Source organism: Pteropus alecto, unplaced genomic scaffold, assembly GCF_000325575.1.
Source record: "Pteropus alecto unplaced genomic scaffold, ASM32557v1 scaffold60, whole genome shotgun sequence".
In the NCBI taxonomy this organism is placed as follows: domain Eukaryota; kingdom Metazoa; phylum Chordata; class Mammalia; order Chiroptera; family Pteropodidae; genus Pteropus; species Pteropus alecto.
Genome location: NW_006430726.1, coordinates 3574407 through 3587608, shown reverse-complemented (window position 1 = coordinate 3587608; position 13202 = coordinate 3574407). Strand labels below are relative to the sequence as shown.

Here is a 13202-nt window from a genome sequence, read left to right as displayed (position 1 = left end):
CAGTGGCCTCATGGGCGCTTACAGAGCTCCCGTTTGTGCTCAGCCATTGAAAAGGACGGTGGGGATGTCAAAGCACTTTACCGGCGGAGCCAAGCCCTGGAGAAGCTGGGCCGCCTCGACCAGGCTGTCCTTGACCTGCAGAGATGTGTGAGCCTGGAGCCCAAGAACAAAGTTTTCCAGGAGGCCCTGCGTAGCATCGGGGGGCAGATTCAGGAGAAGGTATGTGAGCGACAGAGAGTATGGTGTTGACTGGTGGTAGAGAGACACTGGTAAATGGATCTGGGTCAAAGGTGTAAGCACAGTTCTGCAGAGAGGTACTGATAATACATGTGCTTATTGAATGATGTTCAACCTTACGAACTAAAATAACATCAAGGTGCTGTTCTTTTAGTGGTCTGGCAAACATTTAAAGTTTGTACACTTTGCTAGAAGGAGGGAGGCAGACACTTAAGTGGTGAGGTTGGGGGGATATGGGCCCACTCGTGGCTGCTGGTGGGGGTGTAAGTTGTACAGCTCCGTGGGAGAATATTTTAGCATATTTCTTAAAATTTTAAATGAGCGTATCATGTTTAGTTGTCTCCCCTTACCTATGTGCACAAGCAAGCATGTGTCTGTTTATTTCAGCCTTGTTTGTCTTAATGAAGAATTGGAACATGCCATATGCCAACTATAATTGAAAAATTAAGTTATTTTAAAAAACCCCAAAATTTGAACTCGCCTAAACGCTCAGCAACAGGGGAATGACTAGATAAACTGGATGATGCCCGTACAGCAGACTCTTACGTTAGTTACTTGGAATAGGTATAGCCACGTGCGTGGATATAGGAAGCTAACACTTGTTACATGAAAAAAAGTAAAATATACAATAACACACATAGCGAGATGTCCTTTATGTTAAAACAATCCTCTGTGTCCTCACCCAAAATAGCGCCATAGTTTTTCTGTGAGTATACCTGGGTACGTGAATATGAAGGAAAATCATTTACAAGATACACATTAACATCACAGTGTGCCCCTCGGGAAAGGAAGGGGATGAGGGGGCTTTTCCAGGCAGACTTTCCTTCATCTGTTCATTTTTTTAAATAAAGAGGCCGTTATTTGTGTGGCACATGCATTTAAAAATTAAGATAAAAATCTAAAGACTGTCATGAACTATAACCGAGTGTGAGTTAACCAGATAATTTGGTGTTAAAATGCTGACACAGCGGAAGAAAGCAGTACGATGGCAAACACCTTATTGAAAGGTCGAGACCTGGGAAAGCAGATTGTGTTCCTCTCAGGGCCAGCTCTGTTTGACTAGCAGGGTCTGCCTAGGGCCCTGTGTTGAGAAGGATTAGGAAGCAGGTCACCTGGGCCTAGCAGGAAAATGTACTGTGATCGATTAGTTGTGTTTGCTATGGATGCAAGAGGGGAAGCGGGGTGTAGCATACGTGCTAGGCTTATGCCACCATCCATGCCCAGAAACTGGGGAGGAAAAGGGCTCGAGATGATCTTGATCATTTGGGTTATTTCTTAAAACTATCAAAAGGAGAATTTTCGACCTAAAAGCAGAGTGGGCAACTACCTTACGACCTGCTGGCTCCCTTGCAGGAAGTATAAATGCTGAGTTCAGTGCCATGGATGGTGCATCCATGCTTCCCCAACATAGATGGCACGACTGGGCATGCGTTGCCTTGCGGCTAACAGGATGCCTCCCCTTCTGAAGGGCACTGCCTTCAGTGTGGGTGCCACCTCTGCTGCCCAAGCGGGAAGTCACTTGGAGAGGCAAATAGCCGCAGGAAGTTCAAGAAAGCTACCAGGCGAGTCTATTCCTGCCCAAGGTAGCTTGGCACTAGCCCTAAGCACAGACATCCTGGCTGTGCCTCCCAAGGATAAGAGCCAGGTCCTCGGAGGAGGAGGCGAGAACAAAGAGGGAATGTGTTGTCTCTGGTCAACAGAGGTGATTTCTTCCATACTTTTGTTGGTTTGTCATAGGTGCGATACATGTCCTCCACAGACGCCAAAGTGGAACAGATGTTTCAGATCCTATTAGACCCACAAGAGAAAGGCACTGAGAAGAAGCAGAAGGTACGGGGCCTGGACTGAGCAAGTGAGAGCTGAATTCCCAGTAGAGCTGTCCACCCATGGTGCCCTCTCTGTGCGCAGAAGCCCCTGTGGGCCGGGTCTGCTTGCCACTCATCAGATCGTGCGGCTGGGCTCACAGAGCCTGGGCGGGAACTCAGAGGGCCTGGGGCCTGAGTATGAGCCAAAGAGAGGGAACCAGTGTTCACTGAGCACCTGTTGGTCAGGCCCTGTGCCGGGAGCTGGGTTTGCAGAGGTGCTGAGGCACAGTCCCTGCCCTTTAGGCTCTGCCAGGGACTCAGGATCCCACGTACTCTGATCATCAGCCGAGAGTAGGCTCTTCTCTCTACCTACAAAGGAAGACACTAAAGTTTAGAGAAGTAAAAGTTATGGCCAGTGTCACTCAGCTGCTAAGGGGAAGCAGTGCGGGCCAGAGTTCAGGGCCCCTGCCTGCCCAGCCCTGTGCTGTGTGCAGTGCCCATGCTATCATGTGCTGCTTTGACACAGGCTTCTCAGAACCTGGTGGTGCTGGCCCGGGAGGATGCTGGAGCTGAGAAGATCTTTCGGAACAATGGGGTCCAGCTCTTGCAACGCCTGCTTGACACGGGAGAGGCCGACCTGATGCTGGCTGCTCTGCGCACGCTAGTTGGCATTTGCTCTGAGCACCAGTCACGGGTAGGTGGGATCTAGTTCCCGCCTCGGTCGGTCCATCCACCCACCCTCCCACCCTCATCTTACTCCAAAAAGAACAGAGTAAGGCAGAGTACAAAGAGATGTGTAATAAGAGGAGAAATTAAAATGGCTCAAAAAAGACCAACATGATTTGGGACAAACGGGGTAGGAAGGACAAACGGGCTACGACAAACAGCCACCCACTGACACCTGAGCACTTGGTTTGGGGAAAGGGGCCACTGAGTGCGAGCCAGGCTTTCCCGCAGCTGCTCACGGCAGCTGGTCACGGAGACGGCTGGTCACCGATTTCACTCTCCTCCCATGCGGCGAAAGCAAACTCTGTTGCAGAGAACAGGGCATCTGTCCTTCCCTGACAGTCCTATGGGCATTTCTCCAGCAGGGGGGCCTCACGGTGCTTGATGTGGTCAGTGGTGCTGCCCACCGCAGGGTTACCATTGAGACAGAGATCAGACATGAAGGGCTTGACCCTGAAATGCCTCTCAGCCTAGACTGTGGGTGCCCGGCAGACAGTTCAGCAAAAACAGCCCTTCCCTGGCCGGTGTGTTCACTGAGCACCTTGTTAGCCATGTCCGAGTGCTTGCATGAGCTGGCGGGACCCAGGGAACAGGGACTTGACCCTTGGTTGCTTTTAGAGAAGCCCACAATTTCTAGCTCAGGGGTGAAACTGAAATATTCTGTAACAGCTCTTTAGGCCAAATTCAGGCTATATTTCTGGGTCTCCTAGGACTAAGTGGCAGACCCACGTGGATTCTGTCTGCCTCCCTTAGCCTTCCTCCCCTTCCCTGTGTGAACTGGGACAGAGCCACGTGGACCTGCCGGGCTTTCCAGCTTAGAAATGGGGCAGAGAGGCTTGCGGTTTGTTCCATGCATTTCTACATCCCCAGGGTGTAGACAGGGCCTCAGGGTTGGCACTGGAGAGGGACTGGGTGTCTTTGGCCTGGTCGTCAGATCTGTCCAGGCTTAGGTGTCTCCTTCTTGGGGAGACATGAACCGGATTGGCCGCTCTCGGGGCCACGGTATTTTCTGATGGGAGCCGAGGGGAGGGGAGGCAGTGGTGGCTTCTTCTGTAACATTTTCTTTCCAGCAGAAGACTCTAGTTATTCTCTCGGTCACACCCTCGGTCATGCTACTCTGTCTTCTCTTGGAGCTGCTTCTGCCAAATGTTGTTTGTCTTCTGGCCACACTCACAGCCCAGGCAGGGGTCTCTGTGGCGGCCACCCTTCACCAACCGGAGGCTCTGTCCCCCTCTCGCACCCAGACAGTGGCGACCCTGAGTGTGCTGGGAACTCGGCGGGTCGTCTTCATCCTAGGTGTGGAAAACCAGGCTGTGTCCCTGGCTGCCTGCCACCTGCTGCAGGTGATGTTTGATGCCCTCAAGGAAGGTGTCAGGAAAGGCTTCCGAGGCAAAGAAGGCGCCATCATCGTGGGTGAGTGGAAGTAGTTCGGTGCTCTGTTGAGTGTCGATGTCACGGAGCGGAAAGGGCTGAGCCAGCCAGGCCAGGCCTTTTGAAGCCAGCCTGGCAGGTGCTGAGGTTTCAGGAATATGGCGTGGAATATGACAGTATTTTACTCTAGATTCTTAAGCAGCCGGGGTGGGGAAGGCTGGAGCCCAGCCCAGAGCCCGGATGCAGGTCTCCCTCCCCGTGTCTCCCTGGCCTCTTGGGGAAGTTCAGAGGTCAGACAGGGCCGGGCCACCACAGAACCCCTTTACATCTTCTTGTTGCCAGATCCTGCCCGGGAACTGAAGGTCCTCATCAGTAACCTCTTGGAGCTACTGACCGAGGTGGGGGTCTCAGGCCAAGGTCGAGACAACGCCTTGGCCCTTCTGATTAAAACAGTGCCCCGGAAGTCTCTTAAGGACCCCAACAACAGCCTCACCCTCTGGGTCATTGACCAAGGTAGGTGATACCTGTTGTAGAAAGAGACCGAGCATTTTGTAGGATTTTGCTTGGGTGGCTGGGCCTGCTTACCCCGAGCAGTGGTTGCACCCAGCCACGTGCCTACACTGAGGTGCACCCTGTGGCCTGTGCTGGACCCTTAGGGAACTCAGAGTTAGACCCTTAGCCATGAGCATGCGCTCGCATGTGCACGTCGAGCGGGCCTGCAAGCAGGGTGACAGGAGGCCGGGCCAGCTTTCTGTATCTGAAAGCTTTTTCAGTGAGTGAGTTTTGCTTCCGTACTCAGGAAAAAAATATTCAAGTTTACTATATGAATTCATACTGCTTTTTTTCCTCAAACGATAAATAAAGCAAGCTTGGCAAAAGTCCCTGCATGAGCACATCTATTGGGTGCCTACCTTCCTTTGTTACCTCAGTAATCCTGCGAGGCGTGCGTGTTATTTTCCCTTAAGTTAAGCACCTGAGGAACCTCAAGGCCATGGAGCATTCAGCCCTACTGGCCAGACCTCACTTCTGAGGTCCCTGACCCCACAGCTGCCTCTGTTGGCAGCGGGTCAGCCAACCCGCTCTCAAGGCTGCAGCTGTCTGCGCCCTGCAACCTGGTCCAGCGTTGACCTGCTTTCCCGCGTTCCCCAGAAACTGCTCCCCTTTGCCTGTCAGGGTTGGAACCAGTGTTCTGCTTCTAAATCGGTATCTTTTTAGGTCTGAGAAAGATTCTGGAGGTGGGGGGCTCTGTACAGGAGCCTCCTGGGGCGCTCACGGTGACAGCGAACAGCCGCATGAGTGCCTCCATCCTCCTCAGCAAGCTCTTCGATGACCTGAAGTGTGATGCCGAGAGGGAGAATTTCCACCGACTCTGTGAAAACTACATCAAGTAAGCGGGTCGGCCCGTCTCCCACCGCCAGGGGTCCCAGCAGGAGTCCTCGCTTCTTGGGGAGGGAGAGCCGTGAAAGGCTTCCCAGGAGGGGAGCAGCCGTGCAGGGGACTGGAAGGGGCCAGAGTGCTTCCAAGGCCCTCTTCTTGTTCCAGAGCGACCTCCCAGGGACCTTCTTTCTCGCATCATTCTCTATAATGCCACGGATGCCATCAAGCACATGCTGTGTTTACTGAGCACTTACTACGTCTTTGTGAACGCAGTAGTGCAGCGCGACAGTCCCGCCCTTAAGGAGCTTACAGCTGGGGGAAGGCTGATGAAATAAGCAGGGCAATTTCATATTGTAAAAGTACAGGAAAAGAGATACCAGGGCGGTGTGCGTGAGAGGTGGAGTGTCATCGGGGAAGGCGCGAACAGAAGCCTAGATGAAGAGCATCCTGTCGGGGACAAAACCCTGTCTTCCTGTTGGCAGCCTTTCTTGCTGTTCCTGCCCAAGTAGTGCAGATGCTGTCCAGTGGAGGGGAGGGGAGGGCAGGGAAGGGAAGGGGAGTCTCTTTATGCTGGCCTTGATGTGACAGCTGTCACTCTGTGCCCCTCAGGAGCTGGTTTGAAGATCAAGGGCTGGCTGGGAAGCTACGGGCCATCCAGACGGTGTCCTGCCTCCTGCAGGGCCCTTGCGATGCCGGCAACCGGGCCCTGGAGCTGAGTGGTGTCATGGAGACCGTGATCGCTCTGTGTGCCTCTGAGCGGGAGGAAGAGCAGCTGGTGGCTGTAGAGGCCCTGATCCACGCGGCTGGCAAGGCCAAGCGGGCCTCATTCATCACTGCCAACGGCGTCTCGCTGCTGAAGGACCTTTACAAACGTAGTGAGAAGGACAGCATCCGCATCCGGGCACTGGTGGTGAGATGGGTAGCCCTGGGCTGAGCAAGTAGGCTGCCGAGCCAGGGTACCAGGCTGGCCGATGTCTCAGGCAGTGGCCCCACCACATCCTAGGAGAAAATATGGGATGTGCAGGGCCCCTTGTCCAGGCCAGAGGCATGGGCCTTGGCTCCTCCTCCCACAGAGTTCAAGGTTCAAGTCAGAGAGATGAACCTTATACAGAGAGAACACTAGACAGTGCAGGCGGCATATGCTGCCCCCTGGAAGCAGTGAGAGAAGCTCCAGGAGGAGGTGATGAAGGAGTTTGGAGGACATGCTGGGCCATGCTGGTCAGAAGGGCTGGACCTGCAGGTGGCCCCAGGAGCTGGTGTTTTGGGGTCTGTCTGGCTTTCATGAGCCTATTGCAGCCATGCACCTTGGGAAAGCTGGTCTTTTCCCTGGGGCACTTAGTTTCTCCGTCCTATAATAAAGGGTCTTGGCCTCGGCTGAGGCACTGGTCTTCTCCCAACACACGTCCTAGGTACACCTGTAAAGAGTTTTTTTTTTTTTTCGTGAGGTCTACAAAGGAACAGCAAATTCCAGGACTGATCTGGAGGAGTTGGGACCCAGGACAGCACAGTGGCTAACATGTCAGTCTGTTAACCAGGTTCTTTGTCACATGGCCACACCAGTAGCTCATTTTGCTGCAAAATGCTCTAGGTGGTAGCCTGGCGGGGGTTGTGTGGCCTCCTGAGAGCCTGGCAGAGTGCCAGGGAGGAAGCCTGTGTCAGGTGTGCAGGAGCTCAGCTCTGCATCCATCCCCAGAGGCCAACAGCTGCTTCTCGCCTCTTCCTCCAGGGACTCTGTAAACTTGGCTCGGCTGGAGGGACTGACTTTAGCATGAAGCAGTTTGCTGAAGGCTCCACTCTCAAACTGGCCAAGCAGTGTCGCAAGTGAGTCATCTGGCGTTGCTGTGGCTCCCCGCCTGTCAGTCTGACCTCAGAAGAGGTAGGGAGTGGGATCTGCTCACTGCCCTGCTCTTCCCCAGGCAGCCCCTCCTGGTCCTGCCTTTTCAACTGCTTCCCTTGTGAACTCGAGGGGATGCTCAAGCCTCTGGTGTTTCCCCCTTGGTCCTGGTATGCCCCTCCTCGCCTCCCATCTGACTGCCGTCCACTCCCCTGCCTGTCTGCAGGTGGCTGTGCAATGACCAGATTGACGCAGGCACTCGGCGCTGGGCAGTGGAGGGTCTAGCCTACCTCACCTTTGATGCCGACGTGAAAGAAGAGTTTGTAGAGGACGAGGCTGCCCTCAAAGCTCTATTCCAGCTCAGCCGGGTAGCTCTATGGGTTCTGCAGTCATCGGGGACACTGTCTAGGCTTTCGTGGCCCCAGGGAGGGAGGTCTGGTAGCCCACGTGGCAGCACTGTGTGGCATGGGCATACTGGCCAGCACCAGCGGTGTCAGAGAAGACCCTCTCTGGAGGAGTTGGGGAGGTCAAGTGCGTGAGCTCGCAAAGTCTGGGGCAGGCTGGGGCCTGGAGACGTTCCCAGGTTCATCCAAATGGTCCGGTCAAGGGTAGATTTGGGGGCCCAGGCCTGCTTTGCCTCTTGGGCTGGCTGATTGGCAGTCCCTCTGCTCTTGGCAGTCTGAGGAAAGGTCGGTGCTCTTCGCGGTGGCCTCAGGGCTGGTGAACTGCACCAACAGCTACGACTATGAGGAGCCTGACCCCAAGATGGTGGAGCTGGCCAAGTATGCCAAGCAGCATGTGCCCGAGCAGCACCCCAAGGTGAGGGGGCCGCTCGAAGGGTTTGGGGATGTGTCTGCATCATCGGGGCCAGGTGACTCCCGGGCATACACTGCAGATGAGGCTTCCGTTCAAAGGGGTTCCTTTCCCTTTGTTTTCATGCTTATCGATTTGTGCTGTTAGGAGGGTCCCCTTCCCCTGTGTAGTCAGCTGAGTCCCCTCTGTTAAACCGCCTCCTTCCCTAGGACAAACTGAGTTTTGTGCGGGCTCGGGTGAAGAAGCTGCTGGCACAGTCAACGTCTGGCCCTTAAATGGTGCTCTAGGCAGTGTTCGTGTTGCTTACCGGGAGACCTCAGAGCGGTGACGAGAGTCTGAGCAGGGCTGTTGGCAAGTCTGGGGAGAGGGGAGGAGAAAGGTGAGGGCGGCACAGTCAGGGCGTTGGGGCCTGACAGCTTGGGCCTTATCTTCCTGGGCACCTGTTGGACACTGAAGGGCTTGTCCCTACAGGCTCTTCTCCCGCTGGCCCTGGAAGGCACTGATGTGGGGCAGACAAAGGCAGCCCAGGCCCTCGCCAAGCTCACCATCACCTCCAACCCAGAGATGACCTTTCCTGGAGAGCGGGTGCGTGTTTTCCCCAGCCCTGGCCTCTCCTCTACCCCTTCACTGGCCCCTGAGGGACTCTGACCCAGGGCTGTGGCTCCTTCTCAGGACTGACAGGAAGTGGCAGCTTTACTGAGCCCTGGGAGCGCAGCCTCCTCTTGGGGTTGACGGCCACCTGCAGGGTCACTGGGGTTGCTGGGGGCTGGGGCGAGTGGCCCTGACAGGTGGGGTGCATATCGCAGATCTATGAGGTGGTCCGGCCCCTTGTCTCCCTGTTGCACCTCAACTGCTCAGGCCTGCAGAACTTCGAGGCGCTCATGGCTCTGACGAACCTGGCAGGGATCAGCGAGAGGCTCCGGTGAGGCTCCTTGGGATGTGGGCCTGGGTAGTGGATCAGGGTTTAGATCATCCCCAGTAAAGCACTTTTCAGTTTGGGAAGCACTTTTTGGTCGTTGCTCTGCTTGAGCCTCGCAGTGACTTCTCTGTGTTGTGGAGGAGACGGTTCCGTGAGGACAAGGCTCTGGGCGGTGACAGTGTAGGCTGCGCAGTTAGACTGCCTGGGGTCCAGTCCTGGCTTCTCTGGTTGCTGGTGTGTAACCTCAAGCGAGCTACTTAACTGTTCGGTGCCTCAGTTTCTCCCTTGGTGAAATGGGGTGGTTATAGTACCCACCTCAGGAAGTCGTGGTGAGGAGAGTTAAATGAGAAATACGTGTAAAAACACTTAGTACGGTGGTGCCTGGCTCCCAGTGATGCGCCCAATCAGTATGTATGAGATGTTATTACTAATCGTGACCTTGGCTGCATTACTCACTACTCAGCCTTGGTTTCCTCTCCTGCAAAGTAGTCATGACGGTCACACCTGCACCTTCACCATGGGGCCGTGGGTCAGATGAAGTCAGTCTAAGTGCTGGGTCAGGGTAAGTGCTCAAGTGGTAGGTGTTAGCATCGTCAGCACCACCACTCTTGTCTCCTAACTCCTACTTTAGAGCATTCTCCATGGTCCCATGCCATCTCCTAGGCCTGGTATGGGGACATGGGGGTGGTGGCGGTGGATGCAGAGGCTCTGACGGTATTGACCCTTCCACCCTCGGCTCTGCAGGCAGAAGATTGTGAAGGAGAAGGCTGTGCCCATGATCGAGGGCTACATGTTTGAGGAGCATGAGATGATCCGCCGGGCAGCCACGGAGTGCATGTGTAACTTGGCCATGAGCAAGGAGGTGAGGGTTGATCTAGGCAGTCATGCGGGCGGACATGCAGAAGTGTCTGTGCCCTGCGAGGGCTTTGCCCCAGATGACTCGGTCCACTCCTTCCTCTGACCACAGGTACAGGACCTCTTTGAAGCTGAAGGCAACGACCGCCTGAAGCTGCTGGTGCTGTACAGCGGGGAGGATGACGACTTGCTGCGACGGGCGGCCGCTGGGGGCCTGGCCATGCTCACCTCCGTGCGGCCCTCACTGTGTGGCCGTATCCCCCAAGTGGTCAGTGCCTCTTCTCTATTGGGGAGGGGAGGAGAGCCAGGCACCCCCCAGGCATGGTGGAGATTCGTGGGACAAGTCTTAGATGGGACCAGTGTGCCAGGGTTCAGCCTGTTGCTCAGTGGTCACACTACCCTGTTCGTTGCAGACCACACACTGGCTGGAGATCCTACAGGCTCTGCTTCTGAGCTCCAACCAGGAGCTACAGCACCGGGGTGCTGTGGTGGTGTTGAACATGGTGGAGGCCTCACGAGAGATCGCCAGCACGCTGATGGAGAGCGAAGTGCTGGAGATCCTGTCTGTGCTGGCGAGGGGCAAGGAAGGCCCTGTCACTAGGGCGGCCGTGGCTTGCTTAGGAAAAGCAGTGGAATATGGGCTCATCAAACCCAACCAGGATGGACAGTGAGGGCCTGTCTCATGCACACACTACCTCTTGCAACACAGGGAACAAGGACGTGCAGCTCTGGCTGGTAGGGGCTGGGATGCGGAGCACTCTGGCCTCTTCATCCAGCTGCCCTTTGATGTCCTCTGTCTTGAATCGGGCCACGTTTATCACAGCCAGCACTGCCTCCAGCCACATGCAGAAGGGCTTTTCCTGTACTACTGTAGACAGCTGGGAATGGGGAAGGTGCACCCTAACTCAGCCTGTGGGTCTGGCTTCGGAAGGGCTCACCAGGCAGCCTCACACACACACAGCTGTGAGCATCACGCAAGCCTGCTAGCAGGTCTGCCCCTGACTCCCTAATAAAAGTGTGTGGAACTCACGTGTGTGCCCTGTCAGTGGCCTGGAGGGCTGGCTATGGGCCAGTCTCTGGAGGAGGAGCTGAGCATGTCATGGTCACAGCAGAGTCACCTCTACCGAAGGAATCCTGTGGATTCCCCATGGGCCTGCTGAGTTGTGCTTTACCCTGATGGAGGCTCAAGGGTTAAGGCTAGAGACCTGATCAGTGACTCTGCGGGATGGAGTACTAAACGAGTTTAGGGTAGAGATTCCTGGATGCTGGCTTTCGATACTTTTGTCTTTATGTCGAGAGTTCTCCTTGACCTCCATTCAGGTGGTGCTCGGCTTCGGGTTGGGGGTGTAGTCGCGACAGGGTCAAAGCCTGGGCGGGCTTCCCCACCTGCCTGCTTCCGCCTTGAGGGCTAAGCCCGGCGGAAGCTCATTGGCTCAACGGTAACTGGCAGGTCCCGAGCCAATGGGAAGGAAGGCCCGCCCAGGCGCGCGCCTCGTGCAGCTGCTTCCGGTCGTGCTGCAGTCCTGCGAGTGTGAGGAAGTGAGACGGCAAGGCGGGGTGTTGCGGGGTCGCTGGTCGCCGGTCGCCGACCCTTTATCTCGGCTTTTTAGGGGTGTCACCCAAAGGCTTCAAATTAGGGTTCCGCGGCCCCTCGGGTCCTGCGGGGGGCGAGACCCTCCGGTTTATCTCTGCCGCAGACCCACGGCCACCGGGGGTTTCGTCCATTTCGCACCCGAGGCCGCAGCCGCCCAGCACTGGCTTCGGGACCAGCTCCACGGAGCTTGGACCGGACGGGCTGCCGCGGAGACCGCTGGTACCGAGGTGAGCACCGCCCCCCGCGATCGGTGATGCCACCGCCCTTGCCGACAATTGGCTCCGGGCGCCTCGCCCAGGGCGCGAGCCTTCCAACCATTGCCCTTGGCGTCTGTCGGGTCCTGGGCGGCCGCTCTGATGAGTCCCCGCCTTTCCATCCTCAATCGCAAGGAGCTGCCAGAGGGGCTGAGGGCACAGGGTCAAGATCAAGTTCAGAGGCCCCCCTACCCCCCTTGTATTGGGATTGGACACGGAAGAGTTTAGGAGCCGAGGCCTGAGTCAAGGAGCGTCGGCCCAGGGTCTTGAAAATGCCTGTGAAGTTATGATCGAGCCAAACATTCAGTAGCCAAATATGCAGTTCTGAGCAAGGGGTGTTGCTGTTGTAACCACTAGACTGCGTCTGTCTCCCCATTGGTGCGTGAGCTCCTCGGGAGCAGACAGCCTTTCTCATGGGCCCCTAGAAAGGAATCAGTAAATGACTAGATGGGCTCCAGTTGAAACTGTGTTCAAATAGGTCCCTGAATACCCATGGTCATTTTTAGTAACTAAGTACTGGCCTTAGTAAGCTAAGACCGTGTGCTTATCATGTATGAGCCAGCCCTTGAACCTTTATTCCAAACAATTCCACACGATCCGAATAAACACCCCTTCCCCTACCCCCTCCTTTGTAAAACTGAAGAAACTGAATTGGACTCAGAGCTGAAATGAATCAGCTGAGGACACAAGGCCCTGGTAGCTGCAGAAGCAAACGTGTGAACCCTGGAGCCGTTGTGTCACCGTACAGGGTACCATCTACCTGTCACTTTACAACTCCACTGGTGGGAAGAGCACTGTACGTGGAGTTGTGGGCCTGGAGTTTAGCCCTCTGCCCTCCTCGGTTCTAAGCTGTGTGATTATGTAAGGGTTACTTTCTCTTACTGTCAAATGGGGACAATTCTAGTTCCCAAGATTCATGGGATATGTCCCTGACACTGGGAATGTGGAGCTGAAGGGGCTCAGATCCTAGTCCGACGCCTGAGGGAGAGGCCACAGAAATCCCTGGTGCCCACTCTGTGGGGCGCTGAACTTGCTTCAGTCAAGAGGGAGGACAGAATCCTAAATCTCTAGGACTTTAGTCAAGGCTCTCAGCGAACGCTGTGGAATGGAGATCATCTGGCTCTGTGGTTAGGAGGGTGGTACTCTCCCCATCTTCCAGGTAAGGCAGCTGCCGTGGCCGGCCAGGGGCTGTGTGCTCGGATCGCCGCCCACCCAGTCGGGTGGCGGCCAGCAGAGGGCGCTGCCAGGGCATGGCGGAGGAGCGTCCCGGGTCCTGGTTCGGCTTCGGTTTCTGCGGCTTCGGCCAGGCGCTGGGTTCGGGCCACGGGCGCCAGGTCCACAGCCCTGAGCCGCTGTGCGCGCCGGACCCGAACGCCGACATTTGCCGCGTGAGCGCGAGCTGGAGCTACACCGCCTG

At 55.8% G+C, this 13202-nt stretch overlaps 2 protein-coding genes across 2 annotated transcripts in view; both read left to right on the top strand.

Moving 5' to 3' along the window:
- The window catches only part of UNC45A (unc-45 myosin chaperone A), a 13096-nt gene extending 2130 nt beyond the window's left edge, over positions 1 to 10966 (top strand). Inside the window, exons 6-21 of the mRNA XM_025050378.1 lie at positions 44 to 219; positions 1975 to 2067; positions 2569 to 2736; positions 4013 to 4181; positions 4482 to 4652; positions 5355 to 5526; positions 6126 to 6426; positions 7243 to 7337; positions 7577 to 7718; positions 8029 to 8169; positions 8373 to 8425; positions 8502 to 8748; positions 8970 to 9085; positions 9827 to 9944; positions 10050 to 10205; positions 10351 to 10966. Coding sequence (XP_024906146.1) covers positions 44 to 219; positions 1975 to 2067; positions 2569 to 2736; positions 4013 to 4181; positions 4482 to 4652; positions 5355 to 5526; positions 6126 to 6426; positions 7243 to 7337; positions 7577 to 7718; positions 8029 to 8169; positions 8373 to 8425; positions 8502 to 8748; positions 8970 to 9085; positions 9827 to 9944; positions 10050 to 10205; positions 10351 to 10608 — 2576 coding nt within the window. The 3' untranslated portion in view covers positions 10609 to 10966. The remainder of the gene's footprint in view (positions 1 to 43; positions 220 to 1974; positions 2068 to 2568; positions 2737 to 4012; positions 4182 to 4481; positions 4653 to 5354; positions 5527 to 6125; positions 6427 to 7242; positions 7338 to 7576; positions 7719 to 8028; positions 8170 to 8372; positions 8426 to 8501; positions 8749 to 8969; positions 9086 to 9826; positions 9945 to 10049; positions 10206 to 10350) is intronic.
- A 477-nt stretch (positions 10967 to 11443) lies between these two features.
- Positions 11444 to 13202, top strand: part of RCCD1 (RCC1 domain containing 1) — a 5842-nt gene continuing 4083 nt past the window's right edge. Inside the window, exons 1-2 of the mRNA XM_025050369.1 lie at positions 11444 to 11758; positions 12945 to 13197. Of these exons, the coding sequence (XP_024906137.1) occupies positions 13036 to 13197 (162 nt within the window). The 5' untranslated portion in view covers positions 11444 to 11758; positions 12945 to 13035. The remainder of the gene's footprint in view (positions 11759 to 12944; positions 13198 to 13202) is intronic.